The following is a 27,500-nucleotide window of genomic DNA, read 5'->3' on the forward strand; positions in this document are numbered from 1 at the left end:
CAAAACACCTGGGAAAATCCTTTGTTGCATTGAAATTCCACCCAAGTTTTTTTTTTTTAATGGATTAGAAACTTAAATATGACATGAACATTTCTCCAGTGAAATATTGATTAACAACATGATCCAAATCAACATTTAAATTAACCTATTTCATGATTCAAAGTGTGAAGTGAAAGAATGCAGTAGAATCAGTCGAGAAGAATGAAGTAGAATTTTCTCCCTCAAGATGGCGTGTGTCAGGTGCTCTCTCATAAATTGCAAGTGAAGATAATAGGAGAATTTGTTTTAAAAACTATTTCCATCCCTTCCTTCCTTGAAATTGCCTTTATATGTCATTTAAGAAACTTATCTGCAATATTTAACGTTCATAATTCGGTGTATTTATTTATCGTTTGAGATAATTCATGAACACTAGATTTGTGATTATTATTTTCGTGTTTGTGTGTTCATCTTGGACATACTGTATGTGGGTCTCTTCTTTATTATTTCATTGTTCAGTATTGTAAAAGACATTCTGCAGCGCTTCCCCACAACACTTTGTACCTTATAGAATTGTGACTGCAGCCTTTTCTTTTCAAGTGCTTATTAAATATTGTCTACTCTCATGGTTGACCCCCGCCGGCAAAGTGCTGCTTTGCAGACTCCAAATGAGTGCCATCAATGCGTGTGATACATCTCTTTCACATATGTTTCATCTGGGCCAAGCAAGAGCAACGTCCAAACAATTGGTGCACGCGGACAGAGATTTGACGATTACAAAAATCTTTCCATGTGATGCAGGTTCCAGATAAGCTCCTACTTCAAGTATAAAATATTCAACAGATTTCCTTTGTAAAACTACATTTTGCATGCTTTTGGTATTATAAATAAGAGATAAACCAGGCCGTCTGAATGCTACTTTGGCTGCAAGCGGAATGGAAAATAGGCCCTCATCGTTTAATACTCGTACTAGAGCTGCGTAAAGAGCTCAGGAAAGTGAAGGCTCTCAGCTGCTCCTACAATTCTCTCCATTCGTAAACCTCAAGTTGCGGCCCTTCCTGGAGCTCAGTTAACAGGGAAGCATCATTCTCTTTTTTTTGTCGCACTATGTTGGTTGCTTTGTATTACTCTCTGTATACATATCTGTTTCCTTGTAATTGAACATTAGAAATAGAATACGAAGTTGCAGAAGCGGTGAACTCCGTACTTTGTCATTTGAAGCAATTATCAAAAAATGGTTATAAATCTAACTGGTTTTTAAATGTTTCAAATGCAATTGTAATATCTCAGAATTTTACTCACTAAATAATATTTTGTATTTAAGTGAATCAAGAATTGATAAGTTAAACCATAAACGCTCAAGGTAAATATAATTATCAAAGTTGTACATCTGAGTTAATATGGTGGACAAGGCTTTTGATGGAGTGGTTCAAAACACAAAATCAGTCTATCCCAAATGAGCATACTTGGCAAACCCCCCCAAAACAAATTACAGCATGCAGATTTTATGATGAACAATTGGCAAATGAAAGCACAACGTTTGTGATTGATGATAAGCTTTGAGAATAGCAAAATAAACAATACTACACTCACCTTATGAGCTGTCTCGCTTGGGTTTGAATCCCGACTCAGCTATATAAACTCTCATCCCGGTGTTTCACAGGCAGGGTGATTCATCAACGTGTGTGCCATCCCTCGGATGGATGTTAAATTGAGCATCCCATCTGCCCGCATTAGTTGGTGGATGTTAAAGATCCCACCATGTCCTTCATGAAGAGAAGGTGAGCTATCGTCGGCATTCTGGTCAAATTCGAAAATTCTTGCACACTCGGTTCAGTATCCTGCATCAAAGTGGCGATCCATCCAGGATTGTAACCCCCAGCTAAGAAACTGCTTTGAGAGCACCGGCACACTGTTTTACCTGTAGTGTAGTAGATAGTAGAAAAATCGTGCAAATTATAATACAAGCATCAAATTTGGCACATTTTTTCTCCAGGGGATTCTAGTCAAATCTGCCTGATTGGCCATTTGAAAATCCAAATTTTGAAAAGAAAAAAAAATCAAAAAAAATCAAAAAAATTTGAAGTCACAGCTGGCTGAAATTCTTGAAGCACAAGTGAACATCCCAGACAGAGAACCAAGGGGAGATGCAGTCATCATTGATGGCTCAGCACTTATCAATGCCCTACCTCCACTCACTTCAAAGATATTTGATGACTATGCTAAAGAAGACATCATCCCAAAGGTGGAATCCTAATGTGCCAGGTACGAGAGGGTGGAGGTAGTGTTTGATGTGTACAAGAAGTCAAGTCTGAAGTCCGAGGCAAGGTCGAAAAGGGGGCAAGGAATCAGAAGAAGAGTGACAGGAACCAGTAAGACCCCAAGCAACTGGAGAAGCTTTCTTCGAGATGACAGCAACAAGACTGAGCTGTTTCACTTCCTTGCGGAAAAGATGTGTGAAGCACAGACGACAAGCACAGTCATTGTCACAAAAGGAGAAGATGCCATTAGCAACACAAGGAAGTCACTGGATGCTGTGTCTCCATGTTGTCATGAAGAAGCTGACACTCGAATATTTGTACACGCCAGGGATGCAACGACGGATGGTAGCAAGTCCATTATCATGGAGGCTAATGACACGGACGTACTAGTCATAGCAATATCTGTACTGCCATCCTTACAAGAACTAGGTCTTGAGAACATGTGGATTGCCTTCGGCCAAGGAGCCAAGGCGCGGTGGATTCCAGTCCATGAGGTAGTTTCTGCAATAGGGCCTGAGAAAGCTAGAGGGATCCCATACTTCCATGCGTTCACTGGATGTGACGTCGTGTCTGCCTTCCGCGGTAAAGGGAAGAAAACTGCATGGCAGACTTGGAACGTCTTTGATGATGTTTCTGAAACATTCACCAATCTCAGCCAGCATCCAACAATGATTCGTGATCTTGACTTTTTTTTTTTCTTTTTTTTTCAAATTTTTCAAAATTTTGATTTTCAAATGGCCAATCAGGCAGATTTGATTAGAATTCCCTGGAGAAAAAAATGTGCCAAATTTGATGCTTGTATCATCAATGCACGATTCCTCTCAAAAATTGCTGTTATCTGCCCCACTACTGCATGGTGACGATGATAGGAATACCGATGGGATCTGATCCAATATCATTCTTTACAAACTTGGTCTTGCACATTTATGAATCTGATTGGCTTCATGATAAATCAAAAAAACAATTTGTATTAGCTTCATAACTTGCAGCATTTTCATATTAATCGATGATCTATGAGTATTAGCAGTGAATATAGGTAAGTATATGCTTAAGTATGGTTGTATAAGCCTCTGAGTATCTACATATTTAAGTCTGTTTGCAACTATTGTTGTTTTAGAGTATAGTGGAGGCCGATAGAGTTATGCAGATATATCAGTGTGTCGTAGCCTTCATGCGACGTTCAATCAAACTATCCAGGCCTCGCCAAAAGACCTTGTTGCTTTTTTTTTTCCAGCAATCATCTAAGGTGCTCATGGAGCAACTTGTCATAAATCACATGCAGAATTAAGACATTAGTAGACATCTGTCTACTTTTACGCAAATTTTCAATGACGTCAGTAGACAATGGACAAACCTGTGTAATGGTACATATGGGATTTGAACCGAGATTCCCTGCATCATGAACCACGGGTTCAGAGGGGAACACTAACAAGCTGACAGGTCAAAAACAAATTTTTGTCTTCCTGATGAAACTATGAATGTAGGAAAGACTGAATCTTTAAAATGCTGGCTCGAACACTGTCCCATGTGAGGAGTGTGAGTGTGAGTAATATTTAGATGTTCCTTATTCTCACTTCTCTATTTTTCCTTTCCTTTTCTTCCACAAATGTGTTTTGAAAGACCCATTTCCTCAAAAATGTTTTTTTGGTGTACTTTTGTAGTTTACCACTTGCAGTCAGACGTGTTCAAACATGAATCTTTTATTTACTAGCCATCTTGTAATGGAACACAATTTTAAAGGTTTAAATCCCTGATAATAATAGGACATTTGTTGAAAGTAAAACTTTTACCCATTTTGTGTCTGAGTACCAATGAATAAAAAATTAAGTTGTTTCACTCATTCATGTCATCTGATAGATGCTTCGGTACAGCAGAGTGGATGTAAAAGTCTGGTGATCCCAACACACCAGATTTTTCAATGAATTTCTGAGAGGACATTTTTTTTGGTAGCGATTGCCTTAGAAATGAAAACTGCCTTATCTTGCAAAATCCCTGTTCTAAATACCGAATGATTCTGGATCAAGTAAGCCACTCAGACACCTCAAGCCTCAACAGGATAATACTTGGGTCGTATCAAGTAATTACAAATCTGGAGGTCATCCAAGCCAGCTTGATGTCATTGAGTTTATGTAAAGGAAAACATGTTGAGTAAATGGAGAAGTGGCTGTTGTAAAAACAACACCAATTTGGAAAGCTGGAGAGTGATCAGGGTGCGGGTGATCGGGGTGCGGGTGATTGGGGTGCGGGTGACTGGCGGTGGGTGGGTTATTATATTACTGTCGTTTTTGTTTTTGTATGTCCTGCAAAATATTTTTTTTAATCGCCATTTATTGCACAACATTTTTTGGAAATGGTGAAAATCTTGTGAATTTTCTGAAATGTTCAAAATGATATGAATGACAATTTTCTTTATAGACCGAATCCAGGTTACAAAGTAATAGGTAACTAGAACTCGAGATGTGGCAATTATATTTCAACTTTGATAATCACATAGTGCATTTTTGTCTTCTTGATGAAATCAAAAGACAAAAGCTTTAAACTGCTGGCTTTTTAAGATTGTGACATGAAAATAAATTTGGAAAGATCTTAGGACATTTGTAGTAGCGATGCAAGGCACAGGTGGTGTTGTTATTCACCGTCCATGTTGTTATCCTCACTGTTTTTCATGAAACATAAACTCCAAAAACCAGAGCAATTGCCATGAGCCATGGTGAGCAAATGTCCTTTACTTGTTTTTACCCCACACGAATTGCACAAATTTTGTGTGAAGCAATTGATTCACTCTGTCTGTCTGTCTGTCTGTTTGACAGATGTCAGTCTATGATCGAGGAACAGCTTGATCTCAATTTAATTTTATATTTTGAACACTGTAGAACACGAATCGGAACATGAATCAAAACACGAACCTGCAGTATAGCAGTGCTTTGGCAAATTGTCCAGAATCTTGTCCTGAGTACGCATGCGCACTCATGGTATAGCAGTTGCTTCAGTCAGTCGAGCAGTAGAACAACAATGAAAATCATTCCAAACAGGAAACTTACTGTTTTGGGGGATGTCATAAAGGACACATATAACAGGCATGGATAACGCATTTCAGCATGCCAAACATTTCCAACAGGGTGCATCATCAGTGGTAAACTACTGAATAAATGTTTTTTTTTATTATTATTATTATTAATTTTTTTACAGCCTTTAAAACTTTTATTTTATTTCAATTGAATTATATATTTTTAACATTGTATAACACAAATAGTTAGGGGTTCACACAATCTTTACCTTCGCATTCTGCGAAAGGTTATGTTTTGGTCGGCGTGTATTTATATATTTATTTATTTATTTATTTGTAATCTTGTGATTCGTATAACTCAAAAAGCATTAAACCAAATTGCATGAAATTTGGTGGGATGATTGGTTATAAGCCGGGAAGCATTCGATTAAATTTTTGGATCGTTCGGGTCAAAGGTCAAGGTCAAGGTCACGAAAAGGTCAAACTCGTCTTTTTACGATAACACGGTCAATTTTTATTCAATTTTCATGCTACTCACGCCAAAATGTTCAGAATTCAATGCCTCATCTTGTGATATGCAATATGACACAATGACGCCCATACTCTTGTTACCGGTTAGGGGTCAAAGGTCAGGTGGTCATGACCTTGAAAAATATGCGGTTTTTGTCATAACGCGGTCAATTCTTGTCCACTTTACATGAACCCAGCACCAAAATGTTCAGAATTTAATGCCCAATCTTGTGACACAATGACGTCATAACACATGTCACCGGTTGGGGTAAAATGTCGGGGGGGGGGTCACGCTCTTGAAAAATATGCGGTTTTCGGCATAACTCAGTCAATTCTTATTCGATTTGTATGAAACCAGCATCAAACGAGATTACCTTCTCTTGTTGAAACGTTGTATTCACCGAGCTTGTGAGTGAAGACTCGCCAAAACGACGTGAGTTGATTGTTGTTTAGTCCGTAGCCCCCGAAAGTCGGGGGGGGGGGGTCATGACATTATAGATATGTGGTTTGTGTCATAAAACCATTCATATGAAACCAGTTCCCCACACTCATACCAAGAACAAAAAAAGTAGTGGCGGCGAAGGTATGCGCTCTATGAGTGCCCGTTCTAGTTTTTATTTGGTTCTCCTTTGAGTACCAGCAGAAATGGTTTGGAACTCACAAAAAACAAAATGTCAGCCTGGAGCGTGCTCGTCTACTTTCCCAAGCACCACTGATTTTTAACGTGCCACTCAGCTTTGTATGCATCTTTCTCATCTGTAAGCACTCTCTCAGAACGTCTGCTCCAGATGGGACACGATTCTTTTTTTCATTCCAGACCTTCCTGACCTCCTCTTCTTCCTCCTTGCTTGCATGTTCTCCATAGATTCAGTGGCATACCTAAAGTTTTTGGAACCCAGGGCGGACTCTTCCTTTAACACCACCACCCCCCTCCCTCACCCCCCTCCCCTGAGGTGAATAATTTAAAAAAGTAAATACACAGAAAACATATCATGTTTGCAAGTAAAACTTACAGTACTGTACCTTCAGTAAGCAAATTGGACATAAGAAAAATGCAGGACATTAAAAATTCAGCAAACAGGTGAGACTGTTTGGCATTGATGTTAAGAAAATCACATCTTCAACCACAGAGAAAACATCATCAGTAAGAATTTTCAAAAAGGAAACAGAAAATCCAGTGTCAAGGAACGTCTGGCGATTGCACGTCATTTCCGTGCTGATGTTTTTCCTTCCCATTAACTCTTTAATGGAGGAGATGAACTTTTCAGAAGGCCTGCGAATACAGTACAGTCATGTAATTACCTTTTCAGAATGAAAGGGTAAACCCACAAAACGTGTCGAGCTACCATCATGGCCGAGACGTGTATTATATGCAAATGAGTTTAATCTAACGTTAACCCAAATAATGAATCGTGGCCTTCCCTCCAATGCATAATGCTCTGGTAACTGGTAAAAACTTGCTTCTAATTGGTGGAGAAAGCTGATGACAAAAAAGCATTTCTGGGATCATTCTTTATATGAGGACTCGAGGAGAAATTAAAAAACTGTCAACAGCCCACTCTTAGCAGCTACTTCAAGTCATCAACATCTGCTTCATCCACCGATGAACCCATGCCAAGCACATCATCAGCTCCACCTCCTCCTACATCCTCCCACTTCCTCCAATTAACCACCACTTCCACCACCTCCCACCCTGTAATGTAATGCTGCGTTCCTGTTCCATGTTTATGTTCGGTTTCGTGGAGGATGATATAATGATGGTTTTAGTTCCGTGTTAGTCTTTATTATTAGGTGAATAATAATATTATAATGTCACTTGTCACTAAAACCATCGTTATATCATCGTACTAGTGTTTCAACTCTCCCAATGGCACCACCCCCCCCCCCCGGCTGTGACCCTGGATGGACTGCCCTCCCTGCACTCGCCTTTGTACACCAGTGCTTATAACTATATTTTTTAATCTTATAAGTTATAAACCTACAATATAACTTGTAAATTATAATGTTATCATTTACAAACTTAATTTTGAAATCACAATATATCAATTATCAGAATTATCACAGAGTAATCTTCCCTACATGAGCTGAGAAAACCTTCCATCAAAAGCTTCTGTTGTGCTGGTACGTTTTTGAGCTTTTAGAAGATCTTTGAAGTACGCATTTATTTATTTATTTTTATATTTACTGTGCATGAGTACCTGAGTACCAGTTATGTGAACCCCTGCAAATAGTATTGTTTGCACTTCCAAAAACCTTCAGTTTAGCAGTACTTGGGAAAAATTTTAAGCCGTCTCGGCCAATCAAATTTGTGGCGCTCGAGTAACAGTGAGATTGAAACAAAAATGGCGGTTCCTCTCGATGCAACCATCGAGCTAACTTTGTCCAAAAGATGTGTTTGTTCAATGCATAATTTTCTCAAAGATCTTTCCAAAATCGTCAGTTTCTTTGAGAAGAGTTGGTAGAAGGTTCAGCTCTGAACTTCCTTTTGACCCATTGGCTTCGTATGGTGGACATCTCGCCTGTTATTCAAAGTTCACGAACAAAGCTAATTTAGATTGTGCTTGGTCACACAAATTAAGAGCTGAAAAGACCCTTCCACTGTCATTTTTCTCAAGACTGCATGGCGTAAGGTGTTTTATGAACTCTCTAGTTTTCTTTTTAAAGCATTTGTTTCTTGCAAGATGATGCTCACATTATTTATTTCGCACATTAGAGCATAACATTGTTCTCTGGTGTTTCAGCAGGTGCAGAGGGAGTCCTGGGCCTGACTGAGACTCTGCCTGGTGGAGAGCCAGCACGCAAGCAGTTGCGAGTTGATGCATTTGCTCAACAGCAGCTCGAGGCCTTGGAGCGTGCATTTGAGAGACACCACTACCACGAGAGCTTCGGCAGCAGTGGCAGTGAGGCTCTAAAGGCAGAGCAGGTGACAGTAAGTTTATCAAATTGTCATTCAGTTTGGAGCTGATGCTCCATATGTCCTCTAGTAGGCTTTTAACTTTTGTCACTAGTCACCATCTGACATTGCCCTGCTTCCTAAAATCAGTTATGTTGGAGCCATAACCTTATTTTATTATTCTTTAAAATTAGGTTGCAGGTTGAAGGTGGTGCTGCCTTTTCACAGATAGAATTTTGGAGCCAATTCCAAGTTCACCAGAGTACATTAAGGGTCGACCATAAAATTGCCAGACCAGGCAGGGTATCGAGGTTATCCCCTCCCTTGAGGTCAATAGTGAGCCAGCTGGACTTTTATCGACAATCTCATATAAATATGGTAATTCTCCTGAGGACAGCTCGGGTTCCAGAAGCTTAGAATCCAAATCCTATCATAGTGTGAGGACTATGAATAGGATGACCAACTTGATGTACAGGCATCATTAGCAGCAGGATGTTGGAATGAGTTGCTTTGAGTTATCTGATAGACTGTGGCCAGAATTGACCTGCTGTCATATCATTTTGTGGGGCTCAAATTAACCTGCTATTAAACTTACTATATATTAAACATAAGCTTCTTATGGGCTCAAAACTACAGTGTACTGCTCAAGTCTTTATCTTTGCAACACCCTGGCAGCAAGCATGGCCAGATGCACCAGAATTGAACTGCCATTCTCATGTGAACCGGCTATTGTATGCTGCATACTTCATAATGATGGCATCAATTTAGCCATACTGCTCCAACTCTTTCCCCAAATTACTAATGCTTTCCTTGATTGGATTTGAACCCACATCCCCAACAAGGATATGTCAACCCAATGGACTAACCACTGGGCCATCATATGCACATTTTGTTCTTATAATCCTAGCTTTCCAAACTTGTTACACCGTTATCTCTCCCATCCAAACATTTTGGTGAAAGCAGTCTGTGCATTATTGTACAAAAAAAAATGATGTATATTTTGGCTGAATCACTTTTGTAAAGTGCTCGTCACTTCCACCACCGCACATGGATGTTTTCACCCTGTATTATGTCTGTCTGTTGTACACCGCTCCTTCCCATTCAATATCTTGGTGATGCATGACATCATCACCGGGCGCCGAAGGGAGTACTGCATTCCGTTTTTATTCCGTTTGTTTGTTTGTTCGTCCGGGCAATGTTGAGCTCGGAAGTTGAAATTTGGGGACAAAAGTGAAGATGTGCTTTGGCAAAAACAATATTTTTTTATTTTTTGATCAAGCAATTAATTGATTAATTACTTAATTATTGTCGATTTATTAATTATTTATTTATTTTATTTCTCATCCTAGTAATATCTCAGGCATATTTTGAGCTTGGAAGCTAATATTTGGACATGATAGTGACCAAGTGATTTGGCTATCAAGGGTATTTTTGATTTATTGATTAATCAATTAATCGATTAGTTATTAATTTTTTGATAAATTACTTATTTTTCAAAAAGTTACAAACTTGCATGAAGCAGTTGTGGTTTTGGCCAATTGGTATGCTATGAGCCAATAGATTAAGAAATTAATTATTTTACGATTACTATATATTTTAATTATGCAATTAATCAATCAATTATTGCACACCGCTCCCTCCCAATTCCAACTCCATGTGCTGAAGGTGGTATCGCTGTGGGCGCCCCGGCGATGTCACGCGCTGCAAGATTTGTTATTTATTAATTTGGCATGGGGTGGTGTACTTTGAATGCACCACTACTTGTTCTGTATTATGATTGCTAGGATAGTACAGGTCTCAATCTACAACCAAACAAAATGATTTAGAAGAGGTTTGTTTTAAATTTTAATAATTTCTGACACCGCAGTTTTTATGTACTTTAAAAATGCAACAAGAAAGAGCAATCAGAATTGTTCAGAATTGTAGCCCCTCACCAAGACTTGGTTTGTGTGTTTTTATGTGGTGTATTTTGTGTACTGGTATATTATGTAATTCATAAGAGATATAACTCATACATAATTATATGGAAATACTAATACATTCCAATATGTAATTAGAACATAATTAATAGACGTACTCACGTTCCAATGCAACGAAATTAATATGCATACTTACGATCCAATATTTTGTCATGAATTGGGATACATTCCAATATTACATAATTAAACATGTACTTGCATTCCAATATTAGTACAGTGGATAAGCACAATAATTGTGTGTTTTATGAGAAAAGCATGAATTTTCTGACATAGTTAGTGAATACCATAAGGTTTATTTTCAGATGTGGAGGGAAGTCAGATTTGACCTCTGAGGACCGTGAGAGGTAAAAATATACGATGGCTGCCAGTCCAACGGGTCTAATGTTCAAACGCGTTTAATTTTGGAACGAAACAGTGTAAAAAAAAACATTTAAGGTGTCATTTGCAACTAAGTTTAGAATGGCCATTCGTTTGGTGATACTTTTGAGATCGCCAGGAGCCAAGGAAATGCATTTCGATCAAGGTCAAAGTCAAATTACGTTAAAAACTTTTGGACATTATTTTGGTAAAGACAATGGATTGGACCTATGCAATATAGCGAAACTTCGCTTCCATTTTGACACTATAGGGATAATAATACAAAAAAATTAACAGAATAGTCCCATACTGCTGGTCTATTTAATACTTTATTTATAGCAATGATGATGATGATGGCAATGGTAGTGATCAAAATCTAACAGCCTCCAGAACAGAAGCACAGTGCAGTGCACTTGAGCGCAGCTTTGGCACACTTGCACCATCCAGTGCATCCTTTCTCACAGCGACAGCGGATCAATTCATGGCACGATTTTGATGCTTCGGGGAGAGTGGTCCAAAGCGGCTGCCACCCAGTTGTTTCCTTTGTCCAGCCCCAGTCAGATGGCTCTGGCATCTAGTAGGTCTTGGCTGTGTTCTAGAAATGGATTCCCCATCTTTTCCAGCACTGTCACAAGTGCCTTAACCTCCTTCAGGAATGCTGCTTGCACTCTAGGTTGCTGGTCATGGTGATGGTGTCCAGTGTCACCAGCACCATCCTGTTGCTTTATAGCCTGTTCCTCAAACTCTCTAGTGATCCTAGCAATGACATCTCAACATGAGACATGAGTTTAAACAACAACATGAGTTTAAAATGACATCTCAAATATGAGACACCACTGGGTGTTCATTTGCAAATTTCAACTGATTGCTTATTTTTGGTCAATTTTTACCTTGACCTTGACCTAAATACATTTCCTTAAATTCTCGCGATTTCAAACGTATCATCAAATGAATGGGCATTCCCAATTTAGTTGGAAATGGCATCTTAAATGTTTTTCGACACTGTTTCGTTCCACATTTGAACATTAGACCCGGTGGACTGGTGGCTATCTTGGATTTGACCTCTCACGGTCCTCAGAGGTCAAATCTGACTTCACTCCACATCTGAAAATAAACATTATGGTATATACTAACTATGCTAGAAATTTCATGCTTTTCTCATAAAATGCACAATTGTTATAATATGAGCTGCTTATCCGCTCTACTATATGTAATTAATAGACATACTCACTTTCCAATATTACGTAATTAATAGACATACTTATGTTCACATATGAAGTAATTATTTGATGTACTTATGTTCAAATATGAAGTAATTCATTGATGTACTTATGTTCAAATATGAAGTAATTAATAGACATACTCACATTCCAATATTATTTAATGAATAATGCACTGACATTCCAATATTACGTTGTTAATAGACATACTCATGATCCAATCGTAGGTAATTCATCGACAGACTCACATTTCAATAATATGTAATAAATAGACATAATTATGTTCCAATGGTAAGTAATTATTAGACAAACCCACTTATACTAATCCGGAATTAATTGACGTACTCGTGTCCAAATGGTACATGATTAATAGACGAACTCACTTATAATAGTCCGCAATTAATGGACATACTCATGTTCAAATGGTACGTAATTAATAGATGTACTCACGTTCCAATGTTATGTCATTAATAGACGAACTCACATTCCAATAGTATGCAATCAAAACACAAACTCACATTCCAATATTATGTAATTAATAGACGTACTCACATTACAATAGTACATAATTAATAGGCGTACTCATGTTCCAACAGTACGTAATTTATAGACGTACTCACATTGCAATGTTATTTAATTAATAGACGTACTCATGTTCCAATATCACGTAAATAAGATATACTCACTTTCCAATAATACGTAATTAATAGGTAGACTCATGTTCCATTTAGTACGTAATTAAGAGGTATACTCAGTTCCAATAGTAAGTAATTAATAGACATAGTCACTTTCCAATATTACAAAATGAATAGATGTACTCACGTTCCAGTATTATGCAATTAATGGACATACTCACGTGATAATATTACTTAATTATTTGACATACCCATGTTTCCGATGTACGTAATTAATAGATGTACTCACGTTTTAATCATACATAATTAATAGGTGTACTCATGTTCCATTTTGTACAGAATTAATAGACATACTCACTTTGCAATGTTACTTAATTATTTGACATACCCATGTTTCCGAAGTACGTAATTAATAGATGTACTCACGTTCTAATAATACGTAATTAATAGGTGTACTCAGGTTCCATTTAGTACAGAATTAATAGTCATACTCACTCTGCAATGTTACTTAATTATTAGACATACTTGCGTTCCAATATTCTGTAATTATTGGACGTACTCATGTTCCAAATTATGTAAGTAATATATGTACTCTCGTTCCAACGGTATGTAATTGATGGACATGCTCATGTCAATCCGTTGTCAATGTACGAGTATATACTAATGTTACCATAGTACATAATTGAGAGACGTACTCACATTTCAATAGTAGGTAATTAGTAGGCAGACTCAGTTCCAATGCTATGTAATTAATAAACGTACTCACATTTTAGTGGAACGTAATTAATAGACAAACTCACATTCTGTGTGGACAGACACAGACAAACAAACAGATCCCAATCCCATACCCCTCTCCTCTGGTGAGCGAAACAATTGCTTCTCTTGAAGCAAAAATCATGAAACAGAGAGCTGTATATCTCAGAACATGTTTTCCAAAAATAAACACAGCTGCACAACTGTCCTGAGTTGATCAATATTAAAGATCCCATGGTATATTTAGAAAAGAGTTGACCATTGTGTGCTGGTCACAAAACTAAATTATCTGCCTTTTGTTAGCATGACCTGCAGTACTTAGAATAATGAAAATGTAGTTATGGCATAATGGCAGGGATGCCGGAGCAGTAGAAGGACAAAGGGGGCAAAATTGATTTTGGGGGCAAGAAAAAAAATCCTTCCCTTTCTTGATTTAAGGTGGAAGATAAACATCTGGAGATAAACAGATGTCATCTTTTGTCAAACATCTTTTGCCCCCTCCTGGCAAAAAAACAGGAGGGGCAATTGTGACCCCAACCCTCCCCCCTTCCACTCCCTGCTCGGGCGTCTTTGGGTGATGGCATGGGCATGAGAAGCGAAATGGCCAAAACTTGTGCCTTTATTACATTGTGTTACAAGCTGCAGTTGCTGCCATCTTTCAAGATGATGAACCCACTGAAGTTATCAGGATATTCGACAACAACAGGTCCTGTCTTCCTTTTTGGAGTGACCTTCAATGATGTTGAGTTGCACTTAACAATTAAGATATCGTATGTGGATGTGTCTGAGAAATTTTCTTTGGCCTCAAACGTTTTGCAAAATTTGTGGAATGCTCCAACCGTTATGCCGGCTTCAGACGAGGATGTACATCAGACTGTCCCACCTGCATAGAGTTTGTGGATTTTAAAAGTCTAACTGCGTCTCTCAAAGTCGAGGCAATTGTGTGCTGGTATCCTGGATCAATCTGGATGTTAATTATATTAGAGGGATGTGGAAATGATGTGATTACTTTCATGGTAATAATGGGATTTGTTCATATCTGAGGGTTAAATTTAAACATTAATTTTATGGATTAGATTGGGTTCAAAGACCAGCCAAGTCATACCAAAGACTTTGAAAATGCTACTTGCTGCTTATTTGCTTGATGTTCGACGTTTGAAAGGATAGCCATTGGTTGGCATCTATGGGGAGTAGGAAATTCTTGCTTAGGAAATACCCCGCTGAGTGTGGTGAGAAAGGCGACGCCGTTGTTCTGATTTTCTGGTACCCAGAGTACCCCAGGAAGTGATGGCACTTCCTCCTAGCTCAGTGGCTGTGTTTGTCTCATCTAACAGTCCTGCGTTGTCTCATGTATTCCTCTGTATGTCCATGCGTGTGAGATGTGTGTGTGGTGGCTCCACTACGAGCCTGTAAAAAAACAAAGGAGCTCTCCTGGGTTTAAAGTTATCGTGAACAAACTTTTAAGTTCAACAATGCATTTTCTTGACTGTCTTTAATCACCAGATAATTCTTTCTTCGATTCTAGCACCCTGGCATTGAGTTGGAAGGCTGCTGGCCAATGCTATATATCGGGTAATTGTTTCAAAGGTTTTTTTTATTGTCTCTGCCATCATTCATTTCAAGTATTTTCCTTGTTCACTGTCCTACCAAAAGTCAGGGGAAACGTATTGTAATGTTGTATTGTAAATCAGAGTATTTCAGTGTACTGTAGGACAAATGTCTCCTTCAACTCTTGTTGAGGGGTGTTTGACATACTCACCCATGCCAAGTGTGGATTGGCGAGAACGACGGGCCAGGAATTGGAATTTGGCCAGGGTGCAGGTGATAACTCGCCTCCTCTTCTTTGCAAGACACACTGAGGGATCTTAGACATCCACAAGCAACCGATGCTGGCAGACAGGACAACCAACTTAACCTGCCTCCGAGAGGCAGCGCACTCACGGACAGAAAGCCCCACCTCCAAAGCATCGAACTGACATTTTATAATCCGCTCGATAATCAAACTCAGATGAGACATCTCTGAGGTAATTGTTGTACGTCGACACCATCCTGCTGGAGATATTGACAATATTTTCCAAATCTCGATGTACAGCAATTTGAGTTATTAGTTCTTCTTGCACCCGAATCAGTTTGGACCCTTACCATGATCGTTTAAAAAAAAAAAAAAAAAAATATATATATATATATATATATATATTTGCAGGAGTCGAGGCTCATGGAAGAGCAGGGAATAAAATTTAGCATGTCAGCCAACCAATAATGGAACAGAGGAAGACAGTTGGACAAGTGTTCTGCAAGCAAGCCATAATCCAGCAGCTCAATGACTCTATATTGATTTGGAAGAGCTTGCAAGTGGACAGAGAAGGTTGATTAGTGAGGAAGAAAATGCTGACGTGGTAATGAGACAACATGTTACACGAAATTGAGCGGCTAAAGTTGAACATAGAGCAGAAATGACAGGAGTGGTGAAACTGAAAAAATATTATAAAGGAACCTGGCCACTATCATGTCCATGTGGTGGTTGAGTAAGGCATTGTCTCTCAGCCTCTCAATGACATTATATCAATGAATAATGTTTCCATGGCTGGTGTTGCCTTAATGGTTAGGGTGGTGGGCTTGGGATTATAAGATCCTGAGTTCAAATCCCACTCGGATGTTGAATTAATACCAGGTGGGGTTGACTACTTGTCATCCTTCTGAGGTCGGCAAAATGAGTGCCAGCTTGCTGGTATCCTGTGTCGGAGTGGCAACCCATCCAGAATTGTGTCCAATAGCCAAGGAGTCTGCTTAGGCAGCACCAACGCTTTGCACAGAGTTTGGTTCCAATGGATGGATGGATAATGTTTCCACAAAATCTTAAAGAGCACATGAGACCATGACCTGAGGTTTGATGTCCTGCAATTTTCAAATTTGGAAACAGGATGTATGGAGTAACGGGTGTTGGTACACAATTCAGATGACACTAATCTTTGAAACGTTGAAGGTGAGATTCTTCTTTATTCTTCATTATTCTTCACGTAGCATCCCCTGGCTCTTAAAGATTTTGTGGTCGGTGTTGGGCCCGAGGATACTTGTTCGTTGCACCACCTGGTGTGAAATATGAACAAAATTCTGCATCCACTACACTCATGAAGGACTTTTGTGCAACTGCTTTTCTGTGGTGATTAATGGAATGCATTTCTCAACTGTCCGTATTCGTGCTTGCCTGACACACCAATCATTTCCCCACTCCTTTGTCATACCATCACATTTGCTTCATTCAAAAAAATCTTCCGCTTCGTTCTCTTCCCTCCTGAGATGATTTTCTATCGTCAGGCAGATTGATGTTCAGGGTTGCTTGTAGTCTTCCACTTAATGAGGACATCCCCCCAACAGTTGATTTGGGGAGGGATAGGATGGTTGAAACCATCCCAATGGAGGTGCCTGCTCTGACAGCCAATTATAATTCCCAAATGAAACTTCATTAACTCCTTAGAATCAGAATTTCACGAGGTTTGTACAAATAGTCAGGGAATAATCTGTTGATGCTATATTCATTTGGATGCATGTGTGGGTAATTCTTGCAGCTGTATCGTGTATCATATCACTTGGAGTTGGATAATATTTACTCTCATTGGAAAGAGTAGCTTCACCTTCTTTTCCTTTCATATTTTTCACTTCTTTCTGTTTTTTTTCCGACTTCTTCTGCCTCTAGTTGTTTGCAAACTTCCTTGAAGTTTGTATTGTTATGATACTTCTTCTTTCGTATGGAAAACATAGTGACGGGTAGCATCATTTGCTGGAAGGAGCAGCTATGCCGCTGATGCAATGCCCCCTGTAAGTTACAGTGGGAAAAGTACTCTTCAGGAAGGACACCGTTGGATTTTTTAACATCCACCAACTCGTGCTGTCAGACAGAACGCCCATTGTTCACATTTTAAAGTTCTGCCTTTCAGAGGCTTGTTACTCGCCTCGACCTATTTTATGTTTTCACCCCTGTTTGTCTGTCTGTCTGTGAGCAGGATATCTCAAAAAGTTATTGACGGATTCGGACTAAATTTGCTGGACAGTTGGGGTTTTTGGATTAAATCGAATGTTATACTTGGAACATGAATAGGAAGACAAATTGGTCAGATTTTGGTGACGATCCACATCCAGAAGCTCGAATTATGTAAGTGATTCTCACCATTGAGAGATAGGGACAAAAACGATATATAGCACTATATCTCAAAAAGTTATGGATCTATTATGACAAAACTAGGTGATGAGTTGAGTGGGTGACAAGAACAGGCTGATGAGATTTTGGTTAAGGTCCGGATGCAGATCCGGCCTATCAGTGGGATAGAAAACTGTTCAGCCTGGTGGAGGTATGCACTCTACAGAGTGCCATTGTAGTTTTATGGTTTAAACACAATACCTCCATCTTAATGAAAAAGTATGCCTTTTTTACAGCCAGCGGATCTATGTTCAAGGATAGGTGATGGGAATGCATTGGAGTTGATAGGACAGGAGAGCGACAGAACAACAACAACAACAATAACGATCGCACAACAAATGGAACCAGAGAGTTGCTGTCAAAGCCACCCAATACTCGCCTGTTTATACACTTATCGTTTTTAAAAGACTAGTCTAATAATTTTTAGCAGCGTCTCGCGGAGCGAACGCTGCTCATAGAGAGCTCGGCGTTGTTGTTGTTGTTGTTCTTGTTCTTCTTCTTCTTCTTCTTCTTCTTCTTCTTCTTCTTCTTCTTCTTCTTCTTCTTCTTCTTCTTCTTCTTCTTCTTCTTCTTCTTCTTCTTCTTCTTCTTCTTCTTCTTCTTCTTCTTCTTCTTCTTCTTCTTCTTCTTCTTCTTCTTCTTCTTCTTCCAAAACTTTAACCTATATTGTACACATCCTTACATAGACGGTGCCTTTTGAGAGCGTCTATCATGAACTTTTAAATATATTCAGACATTTGCTTTAAAGTTTCGAAAAGCTCACGTTACTATTTAAAGATTATTCCATTTATAGTATTGTAATTTCGTAAATACACTATTTATTTCGTAAATACACGATATATCGTAAATACATTATGACGTGTCTTGCTATTGGCTTAATCAAGGCACGTGACTAAATATCGGAAGTTGTTGTTGTTGTTTTGTTTTTTTTTTTTAGCCGACAAAACCTTTAGGACGCTGCTCTTGGACACATTTGTCCTTGTTTTAATAAAGCATTGCAGTGACGTCTGATCCAAATGATTTTAAAGCAATATATGTATTTGTATATTGCAATCAGCAAAAAATAGTGTGGTAGATAAGAACATTAGAAAGGAAATAACTTGCACCAAAAACTTTAACATTTTCATGCTCACGCTCATGCTGACGCTCACGCAGGGGGTATCGCTATAGCTCTCTGTTCTTCGAACACGCGAGCTAAAAATAGGACCCCATGTCCTGAAGTTCACCTGGATCAGGAGCAACAGTCATTTAAACCTCCCTTAGACTCCTTGAGATGCTATAAAAATTTAATGCCGTGAACAAACAGTACATCACAGTTGATGAAGGTTGTCGTCAAGTTTCATTGAAATCGTGTGTGTCATTCGGAGAAGAGAGCACATACCTATTTTGGGGGGCTCAAAGCCCCCGCAGACCTCCCTAGACCCTCAGTTTTTAATGCCATGAACAAACTTTGGTACATCATGGGTGATGAAGGTTGTGGTCATGTTTAATTGAAATTGAGTGTGTAGTTTTGGAGAAGAGAGCAAATACCGATTTTGGAAGTAAGCACGACTCTGTTTCCATTTTCAAATTGAACCTGGTGCTTATCTTTGAAACGAACTGTCCTTAGATCCTCTTGTTTTTCTTTCATTCTGTAACAAGTCTGCTCTGAGCTTTTAATGAAGAATATGAAAAATGGGAAGTTAAATTTAATTTGTTGGAACTTGTATGTTTCTCATCCACTTTCTTTATCATCCTTCACTCCTTTCGTTAAATTCAATCCACATTACCATGCCAAATGTAGGATGCTGTACAAACGAGACCTGTCTCAAATCGAGTCCTCAGAGTTCTACATTTCAACAGTCAGTTATTGAGCCACATCGTGTTTTTTTTTTTTTTTTACTTTCACATACCAACCTAGAGCTGGTAGGATAGCCTCGAGGTATGTGCACTCACCCCTGAGAATGGCTCGCTATAAACTGTCATCCTGGTGTTTCACATGTAGCGAGTTGCATCAGTGTGTGTGCCGTCCATCAGAGAGATGTTAAACGAGGTGTTCTATCTGCAAGCATTAGTTTGTGGACATTAATGGTCCAACAGTGTCGTTTGCGAAAAATGTGTTATTGCTGGCACCTTGGCCGAATTACTAAATCCTGCCCTGACTTCCTGAGTCAGAATGGTGACCCGACCATGATTGCAGCTGAGTAACTGCTTTGGCAGCACCAGCACTCTGCTTATGGCATGGTACATGATTATGATGATAATGGATATGTTCACAATTCCTTTCACACCCTTAGGCCTTTGTTTTTGGGAGTAGCATGAAATTCAACACATAAAAAAATTCAGATACAAATTGTCCATTGCAAGACTAATCTCAGTTTATAGCATATAAATTTAATTAGCCCAGTGAGACGAGCTCGAATATGTGTGCACAGCGAAGGTTGGTAAACAGTGACCACTTTTTCCATACTCTTCCCTGGGTGAGACATGCTCGTTCGTTTTCGTTTTTACCTCTGCGTACGTGAAGCAAAAGGCGGGATAAAGCAATTGGTTAATGTCCATCCATCTTATCAGTTTATGATTGCCATTTTATGACCGAGGAACAACTTATTTAAATCGAGTGTTATACTTGGAACATGAATAGAAAGACAAGTGTGTCCTTTTACCATAGCTTAGCTTCAAATTTGTCCTGATCACGCATGCGCAGAGAGGAGTGAGATAATAGTTTTACTTGGCGAAATTTATTTTTTTTTTAACCAAGTATGTTGCTCTGTAGCGTTTGTTTGTCTGTCTGTCTCTGTTTGTTTGTCACATGATTTTTGGCCAGAGTTTTCAAGTAATCGTTCTGAAATTTTTTGTGTATGTAGTTGACCAGCCGAGGACAGCAACGCTTAATTTTGGTGAAGATCCAAAATCAGATCTGAGAATTTTTAAAGCGATTCTTCACCATTGAGCGTTGGGGAAAAAAAAAAAACGATATTGCATGATATCTCCAAAAGTTGTTGACGGATTTGGATGAAACTTGGTAGACATGTTGGGTCTGTGACAAGGACTAATTGATTCGATTTTGGTGAAGATCCGAATCTGAGAATTTTAAAAGTGATTCTTCACCATTGAGAGATACGGCCAAAAATGATTTATAGCACAATATCTCAATAGGTTATGGATGGATTCACATGAAACTTGATGCACAGGTTGGAAGTGCCACGAGGAACAATTTGTTCAATTTTGGTGAAGATCCGAATCCGGATTCAGATACGAGAATTATTTAATATTTGACTGATTATTCACCATTGAGTGATGGGGCGAAAAAAACGATATTGCATGATATCTCAAAAAGTTGTGGATGGATTCGGATTAACCTTGGTTGACGTGTTGGGTGTGTGAAAAGGACTAATTGACTTGATTTTTGTGAAGATCCGAATCCGGGTCTGAATCCGAGAGTTTTTCAAGTGATTCTTCACCAATGAGAGATGCGGCCAAAAACTATGTGTCGCATGAGATCTCAAAAATTTGTGGATGACTTATGACAAAGCTCGGTGGATGAGTTGGTTAGGTGACAAGAACAAGCCAATTTGATTTTGGTTTAGGTCTGGATTCAGATCCGACCTATAAGTGGAATACAAAATGTAAACTGTTCGGCCTGGCGGAGGTATATGCTCTACCGAGTGCCGTTCTGTTTTGACAAGTCATTCTGAGTGATTTTTCATTACTCTGCCTGTCTGGCAGTCAAACAAATTTGTAAATCATTCCAAACAGAAAAAATACTGTTTTTAAGGATGTCATAAAAAGACACGTACATCAAAGACGAATCACTTATGTAATGTGTTGCTTAGGATGATGTAATACACACTGCGGAAAATATGGGATGTGACTTTTTCAATCTTTATTTTATTAAAATTTAATCATATACTTGAACGCTGTAGAAAACAAATTGCCTGTCATAATACTTCCAAGAACCTCCTGTTTTGCAGTCCTTCAGTTTAAATGAAGGTTCAATGGGGTGGTGAAAAAGGGTAGTGTTCCCGACTGCTTCTGGATTACTTCAATCACACTAAACTTCCGAGTTTTGGTTTTTTTACCCATTGTTAAAATCATTATTTTATTAAAATTGAAGTGCAGTACTGTACTGCACTCTGCTGTGTATACCTGAATACTGTGCGGGGTATCGTGTTCTATGAACTCTCTAGTTGTCTATCAAACTGTTCTTTACATCCAGCAATACCAATGTGGCGAGATGTTCTAAATTTGACAAATTGGTGTGATTATTCATTCAGTATGGACAGCCTTGAGCTGAGCATTCTTTGCTTGTGGGGGGGGGGGGGGGACATAATCAGCTTTGCCGAAGGGCTTTTTTAATAATTGGATGATAGTGTCTTGCATTAACCCGACACCAATGGAGATCTGCTGGCAGCTTTCAGTAATGAAGTCGTGATTTTAGCTGGTAATCTTTGCAGCATTAAATTGGTGTGTTTTTTTTTTTTAATCACCTAAATTACTCCTCAAAGCCCTGTCTTCATTTTTTTTTTAATCAAGTCTGAAATGTAATGTAATCATCAAGAGGACATGCTTTGCCTCATCTCCTAAACTGTAACATTTGATCATGACAAAACTATAGAATGACGTCATTGGCTTTACTTTAAATAAAATTTGTACCATTCACTAATTGTTTTAAAATGACTGGTAATTCCTGGTTTTGTATGATTCGCTTCTGGTGTGAATTTGAACTACTTTATCGCTGTGCATTTACAAATTAGCAATGATGATAGTTTGAAAAGGTTATCAATGTTAATGATCTGAAGTTGAAATTGAATAATGCACTTGGAGAGAAAATTGCTGCTGAAGCTGATGTTTCTCTGTCTCAAGATATTAAATACGCGCGAATCATTTCAGGTTTGTAGCAGCCATGACAGTGTAGTTGGCAGCAACTCTTCGAGTGGAATGCTCATTGAATGTACTTATAAGCAAGCCCACTCACCTCCCCTTCCCCCACACCTTATGCCAAAGTATGTAGAATAACTCATTATTTGAACAACAGAGAAATGCCATTTTAATAATTAATTAAAGAGAGAAAATAATTATTATTACTCCTTATATTTCCAAGTTTTTAAACACATCATGATTGTCCAGTTATATTGATCTCAATGATCACGGCAACATGGAACTTGTGAACTGGTGCTTTTTCTCCTGGTTTAAAAAATGACTATATATCTCAACTTTCCTCATCTATTTTGATTGATCGCATTAGGCACTTTTACCATTGGTCCTACGTAGCAATGTCATTACCAATATCTATGCGTTCAAAATAATCGGCCAATATATGTCTATCTTCATCTCAGGCCTTCATCTTCTTTACTAACAAAATCAACCCATTACTTAGCAACAGATGCTTGAACTAGAAATCTTTTCAATATGGGGTGATCCAGAGTGATACTATAAATACATTCTCAAATATCTTTGGTTTTAGGATCAAATTACTTGAAAGAAGTGATGGAACTTGAATAAATAAATGGGGGTTTGTGTTGTTTTTTTTCAAAATATAGTCTCATGGAAGAGCAATGTGATAAAGGCTAAAGGGGCAAGACATGGACAGTCGAGCAGTTGGGCAAGCAAGGAAATAAACAAACAGGAAAGGGAGGGTGGAGACAGAGAAAATAGGGGGTAGAGGTAACGGCAAAGAAGGGGAGAGGTAACAGACACTAATTACCTGGTTAAAATTAATATTTTTTAAACAAGTGGAGCTACATTCCAAGTACACCGCCCCCATGCCAAATAAATAAATAACAAATCCTCCAGCGCGCGACATTGCCAGGGCGCCTTCGGTGCCCGGCGATGCCGCAGTACAGCACGTGGAGACAAAATTGAGAGGGAGCAGTGTACAATAATTATTGATTGATTAATTTGACAATTAAAATTAATAAATAATAATCGTATAATAATTAAATTCTTAATCAATTGCCTATTGGCATACTGAAACCACCACTGTTTCATCCGAATCTGTAACTCTTTGAAAATTAGGTAATTAATTAAAAAAATAATTGAGTAATTGATCAATCAATAAATTAGAAATACCCTTCATCGCCAAATCACTTGTTCACTGTTGTATCCAAATATCAGCTTCCGAGCACAAAAGGTGCCTGAGATATCGCCCAGATGAGAAAGAAAATTAAAAAATGGATAATAATTAAGTAATTAATCAAAAATATTTTTAAAATACCGCTTTTGACCAAAGCACATCTTCTTCACTTTGTTCCCAAGTTTCAGGTTCCTCGCTCAAAGGATGGCTGAGATATCGCCCAGACAAACAAACAAACGGAGTGAAAACTGAGAACTCCCTTCCTTCTACGCTCGGCGATGATGTCATGCATGGCCTGGATATGGAATTGGGAGACAAAACTTGACTTCCTTGATAGCAATTCAAGATCACCTGACTCTGCCTAACCGTGGTTCTATTCTGGTTGATGGTCACCATCCTGCAAAAGCCTTGCAGTCTATATGACTTGTGTGCTACCGGATCAAAAACCATCTCAGAAATCTTTTTTAATGGTAAAAACATTCTTATGTGACAAGATCTTCAAGTTTATGGACGTTTTTCATGGGTTATGGATGTTTGAGGAGACCCCAGACCATGGTTGTTCGTCACAAGACTATCCTGAACATTTGAACTCTGCACATCACTTCTCCACCATCAAACACTACGTTATTTGGTGTTTCCCATGTCGGTATGGATTTGTTACAGCGTCATGTCGTCTATATGTAGATATTTTAGAACTACTGTCAACTTGACAAATTCATTTTTTGTGCCAACAAGGTCACATGTCTCAAACACCCATTAAAAAGCACAGTTACTTTAAGCTATTAACTTTGATGATCTTTTAAATAGTATAACTGTAGTTAAAATAGTGACCCTTTGTTGTAGTACAACTCCTCCCTCATATATGCTAAGTCATAGACATATTAACCAGCCCTTGAATATCTCGTGGTTGTAATGCATCTTCTCATTGCCTTCCATTTTTATTTTAAACCTCATTGTTGTGTTTCTTCATGCTATGATATAAGAATTTCAACATTAAAATGCCTCTCTCAGCCTATATTTGCAGCATATAAAATGCTAATTAGCTTGTCTGCCCATGCATTGCGAGATGGGGTTTTTTTTCCAATTGTGTGTGTGTACGTTTGAGTTTGTGTTTGCGTGTGTAGGAAATAACTCTTTTTTTTTTTTTTTTAAACCATTTGAGCTTTTGTCATCAAATTTTCAACTAACTTTTATTATGAGAATATAGAGAACACACGAAGTAATAATTGGGTCAAAATGTCCAAGGACAAAGTCATAGGAAGTAAAAAATAGCCTGTCCACCCTTATTAGCCTGTCCACCACGCGTCAAAGCAAGACGGCCGGGTTTTGTTATCAATTCCGTGTTTCTTTATTTTGTCTGCTTGCATTATGAGATACTTTCTAGTTTGCCATTTGAAATTTTGTCATCAAATTTTCAACAAGCTTTTATGATGAGAATATGGGGAACACTATTTAATAAAATTTAAAATAATTAGCTGTTGTTTTCATCAACTTTAGTTTCAGTACTGAGCAGATGCAGATGGGCTTTGCATTTTGGGATGTTTTCTTGTTCCATATGTATTACAGTATAGTGAGAGTTAAATATCCATCCATCTGTTAGGACCTTACTCTGTGCAGAGCGTTGGTGTTGCTAAGCAATCTCCTTGGCTATTGGGCACAATCCTGGACAGGTCACCACTCTGACATAGGATAACAGCAAGCCAGTACTCATTTTGCCAACCTCAGAAGGATGACAGGCTGAGTCAATTCCACCTCTTTCATTAATTGGAGGCGAGTTATAGGCACTCTGAATAAATTAACAATTCCAGCCCTGACTGACTGACTGCTTGGAAGGAAACAGTAGCAAACCACCCATTTCCCAGAGACTACGTCTGCAACACCCGCACTCTGTAAAGAATGTTCTGCATTGATGACGTTGGCAGTATTTATCGTTACTAAAACCGAAATACATTTTTGAATTAAACCCAAAGCATCTTTCTTTCTTTAATTGCTATGACACTTGGTGAAAATACATGAAAGGGCTCGTTTGGAGATTGTCATTCCTATTTTGTAATTGATGACGTGATTTAAAATGTAAAAAATTGCCTTTGGGGCAAATCTTATCTGCGGTCACTGCATCCATTCTCTATTTTGAGAAAACTAGTATACATCCACTCCCAAGGGAGTGTCAGGAAGGGTTTCTAATTTTGGTAGGGGTGCCCACGAAATGCCATGAGAAGATATTTAAAAACGTCAACATGGTGTTTATCCAAGGAGGAAAAACCCTTTGGGGGATTGGGGGTATTATTAGTGTTAATATAGTTTTGTAATAACTTTGATATTATACTATTATCATTGGTGTTGTTACTTTTGTTTTTAGAAGCAGCCTTGGAAAAATGCCACGATTACCTATCTTAACACGGACATACACCTTAACAAAGATTTTTGCCTAAGGCAGAAATCCCTCTTGGAAACCTGGGCAAATTAAGTCACCACGACCTCCATCATGTGACCCTTAGTCCTCCTGTCAAGTTTGGTTGAGATTGGACAAGTAACAACCGAATGTATCGTGGTCAAAAAGACAGACAGACACCAAATTACATATTTTATTATGATTGTCACTTTAAGTTTCCACCTGAGTTTTGCAGATAACATACATGCAGCTGGGTTTGAAGATTAGTGTTAACAGGTGGAATTTCAAAATCAAAATTATTCATTTTCTGGCCAACAATTTTGGTCATAAACAATCTGAATTTATTACATATCTTACTCGAGAGTTCATGGGATACAGTACCCCGTACTGCATCGAGAAACAAGGATTAGGGTGGGGTCTAAGAGCGGCAAGTTTGATTGGATCATCATGATGTAAAATACCATAATATTTTATCCAAGTACTGCGAAACACAAGGGTTTTAAAAGTCCCAAAGAGGCGATTTGTTTTCTAAGTGTCATGTTTGGAATGAGTTTTGATTTTGTTTGACTGCCAGACACAGAGACGGACAAAAAAAATCTCACTCCTTTCTGCACATGTGCGATCGGGACAATTATTCAGAGAAAATGTACTGCTGAACTGCTGATTCGTTTTCCGATTCATGTTCAAAATATAATACGCAATTGAACTTAAGTTCTTCCTCGATCATAAAGTGCCGATTGTAGACACATGGACAAACTGAAGTGAACCAATTGCTGAGCCCTGCTTTTCATTTCGCATGCACAGGGTAATTATTGGGAAAAAAATCTCATCAGTCAATCTATCTGTTTTTTTACACTGTATCCAGGGCTCATGGGGTGTTTGTACATAGATCATATGCAGGACATAGACATCGGTGTACTTTTATGTGAACTAGGCATGCCTCCTGTCACTTCGCTGGCTGGTTTAATCAAAGGAGGACATGTTGTACGAGTACTGCACAAACATATTACATGTCTATCTGCGAGCATCACTGAGGATGTAAAATTAAGTAAAACACATGAAAAGGATATTTTATAACACGTGATTGTTGTTGTAGTGGCTGTAGTTGTGGTTGTTTGTGTGCTCCTTACGTGTAATTTTATATACTTTTCTATTACTTGGAGAAGTATTGCGACATATAATTTTGTGTGCTCTTCCTGTGTTCTTGTAAAGTGTTCCTGCTGTCGTAGAATAATAAATGTTACTGTTGGAACCGTGACATTGA

At 38.4% G+C, this 27,500-nt stretch overlaps 1 protein-coding gene across 5 annotated transcripts in view; it reads left to right on the top strand.

The window, feature by feature from the left end:
* LOC147017942 (paired box protein Pax-5-like) overlaps positions 1 to 27,500 on the top strand; it is a 201,205-nt gene that overhangs the window by 80,057 nt on the left and 93,648 nt on the right. For 3 of the 5 annotated variants that reach the window (XM_085897044.1, XM_085897048.1, XM_085897047.1), the window contains exon 6: positions 8,499 to 8,686. In XM_085897044.1, coding sequence (XP_085753170.1) covers positions 8,499 to 8,686 — 188 coding nt within the window. The remainder of the gene's footprint in view (positions 1 to 8,498; positions 8,687 to 27,500) is intronic. The other 2 variants (XM_085897046.1, XM_085897045.1) reach the window with 2 other exon arrangements.

This window comes from Eptatretus burgeri, chromosome 10 (genome assembly GCF_056783735.1).
Source record: "Eptatretus burgeri isolate ZD-2024b chromosome 10, Ebu_testis_v1, whole genome shotgun sequence".
In the NCBI taxonomy this organism is placed as follows: Eukaryota; Metazoa; Chordata; class Myxini; order Myxiniformes; family Myxinidae; genus Eptatretus; species Eptatretus burgeri.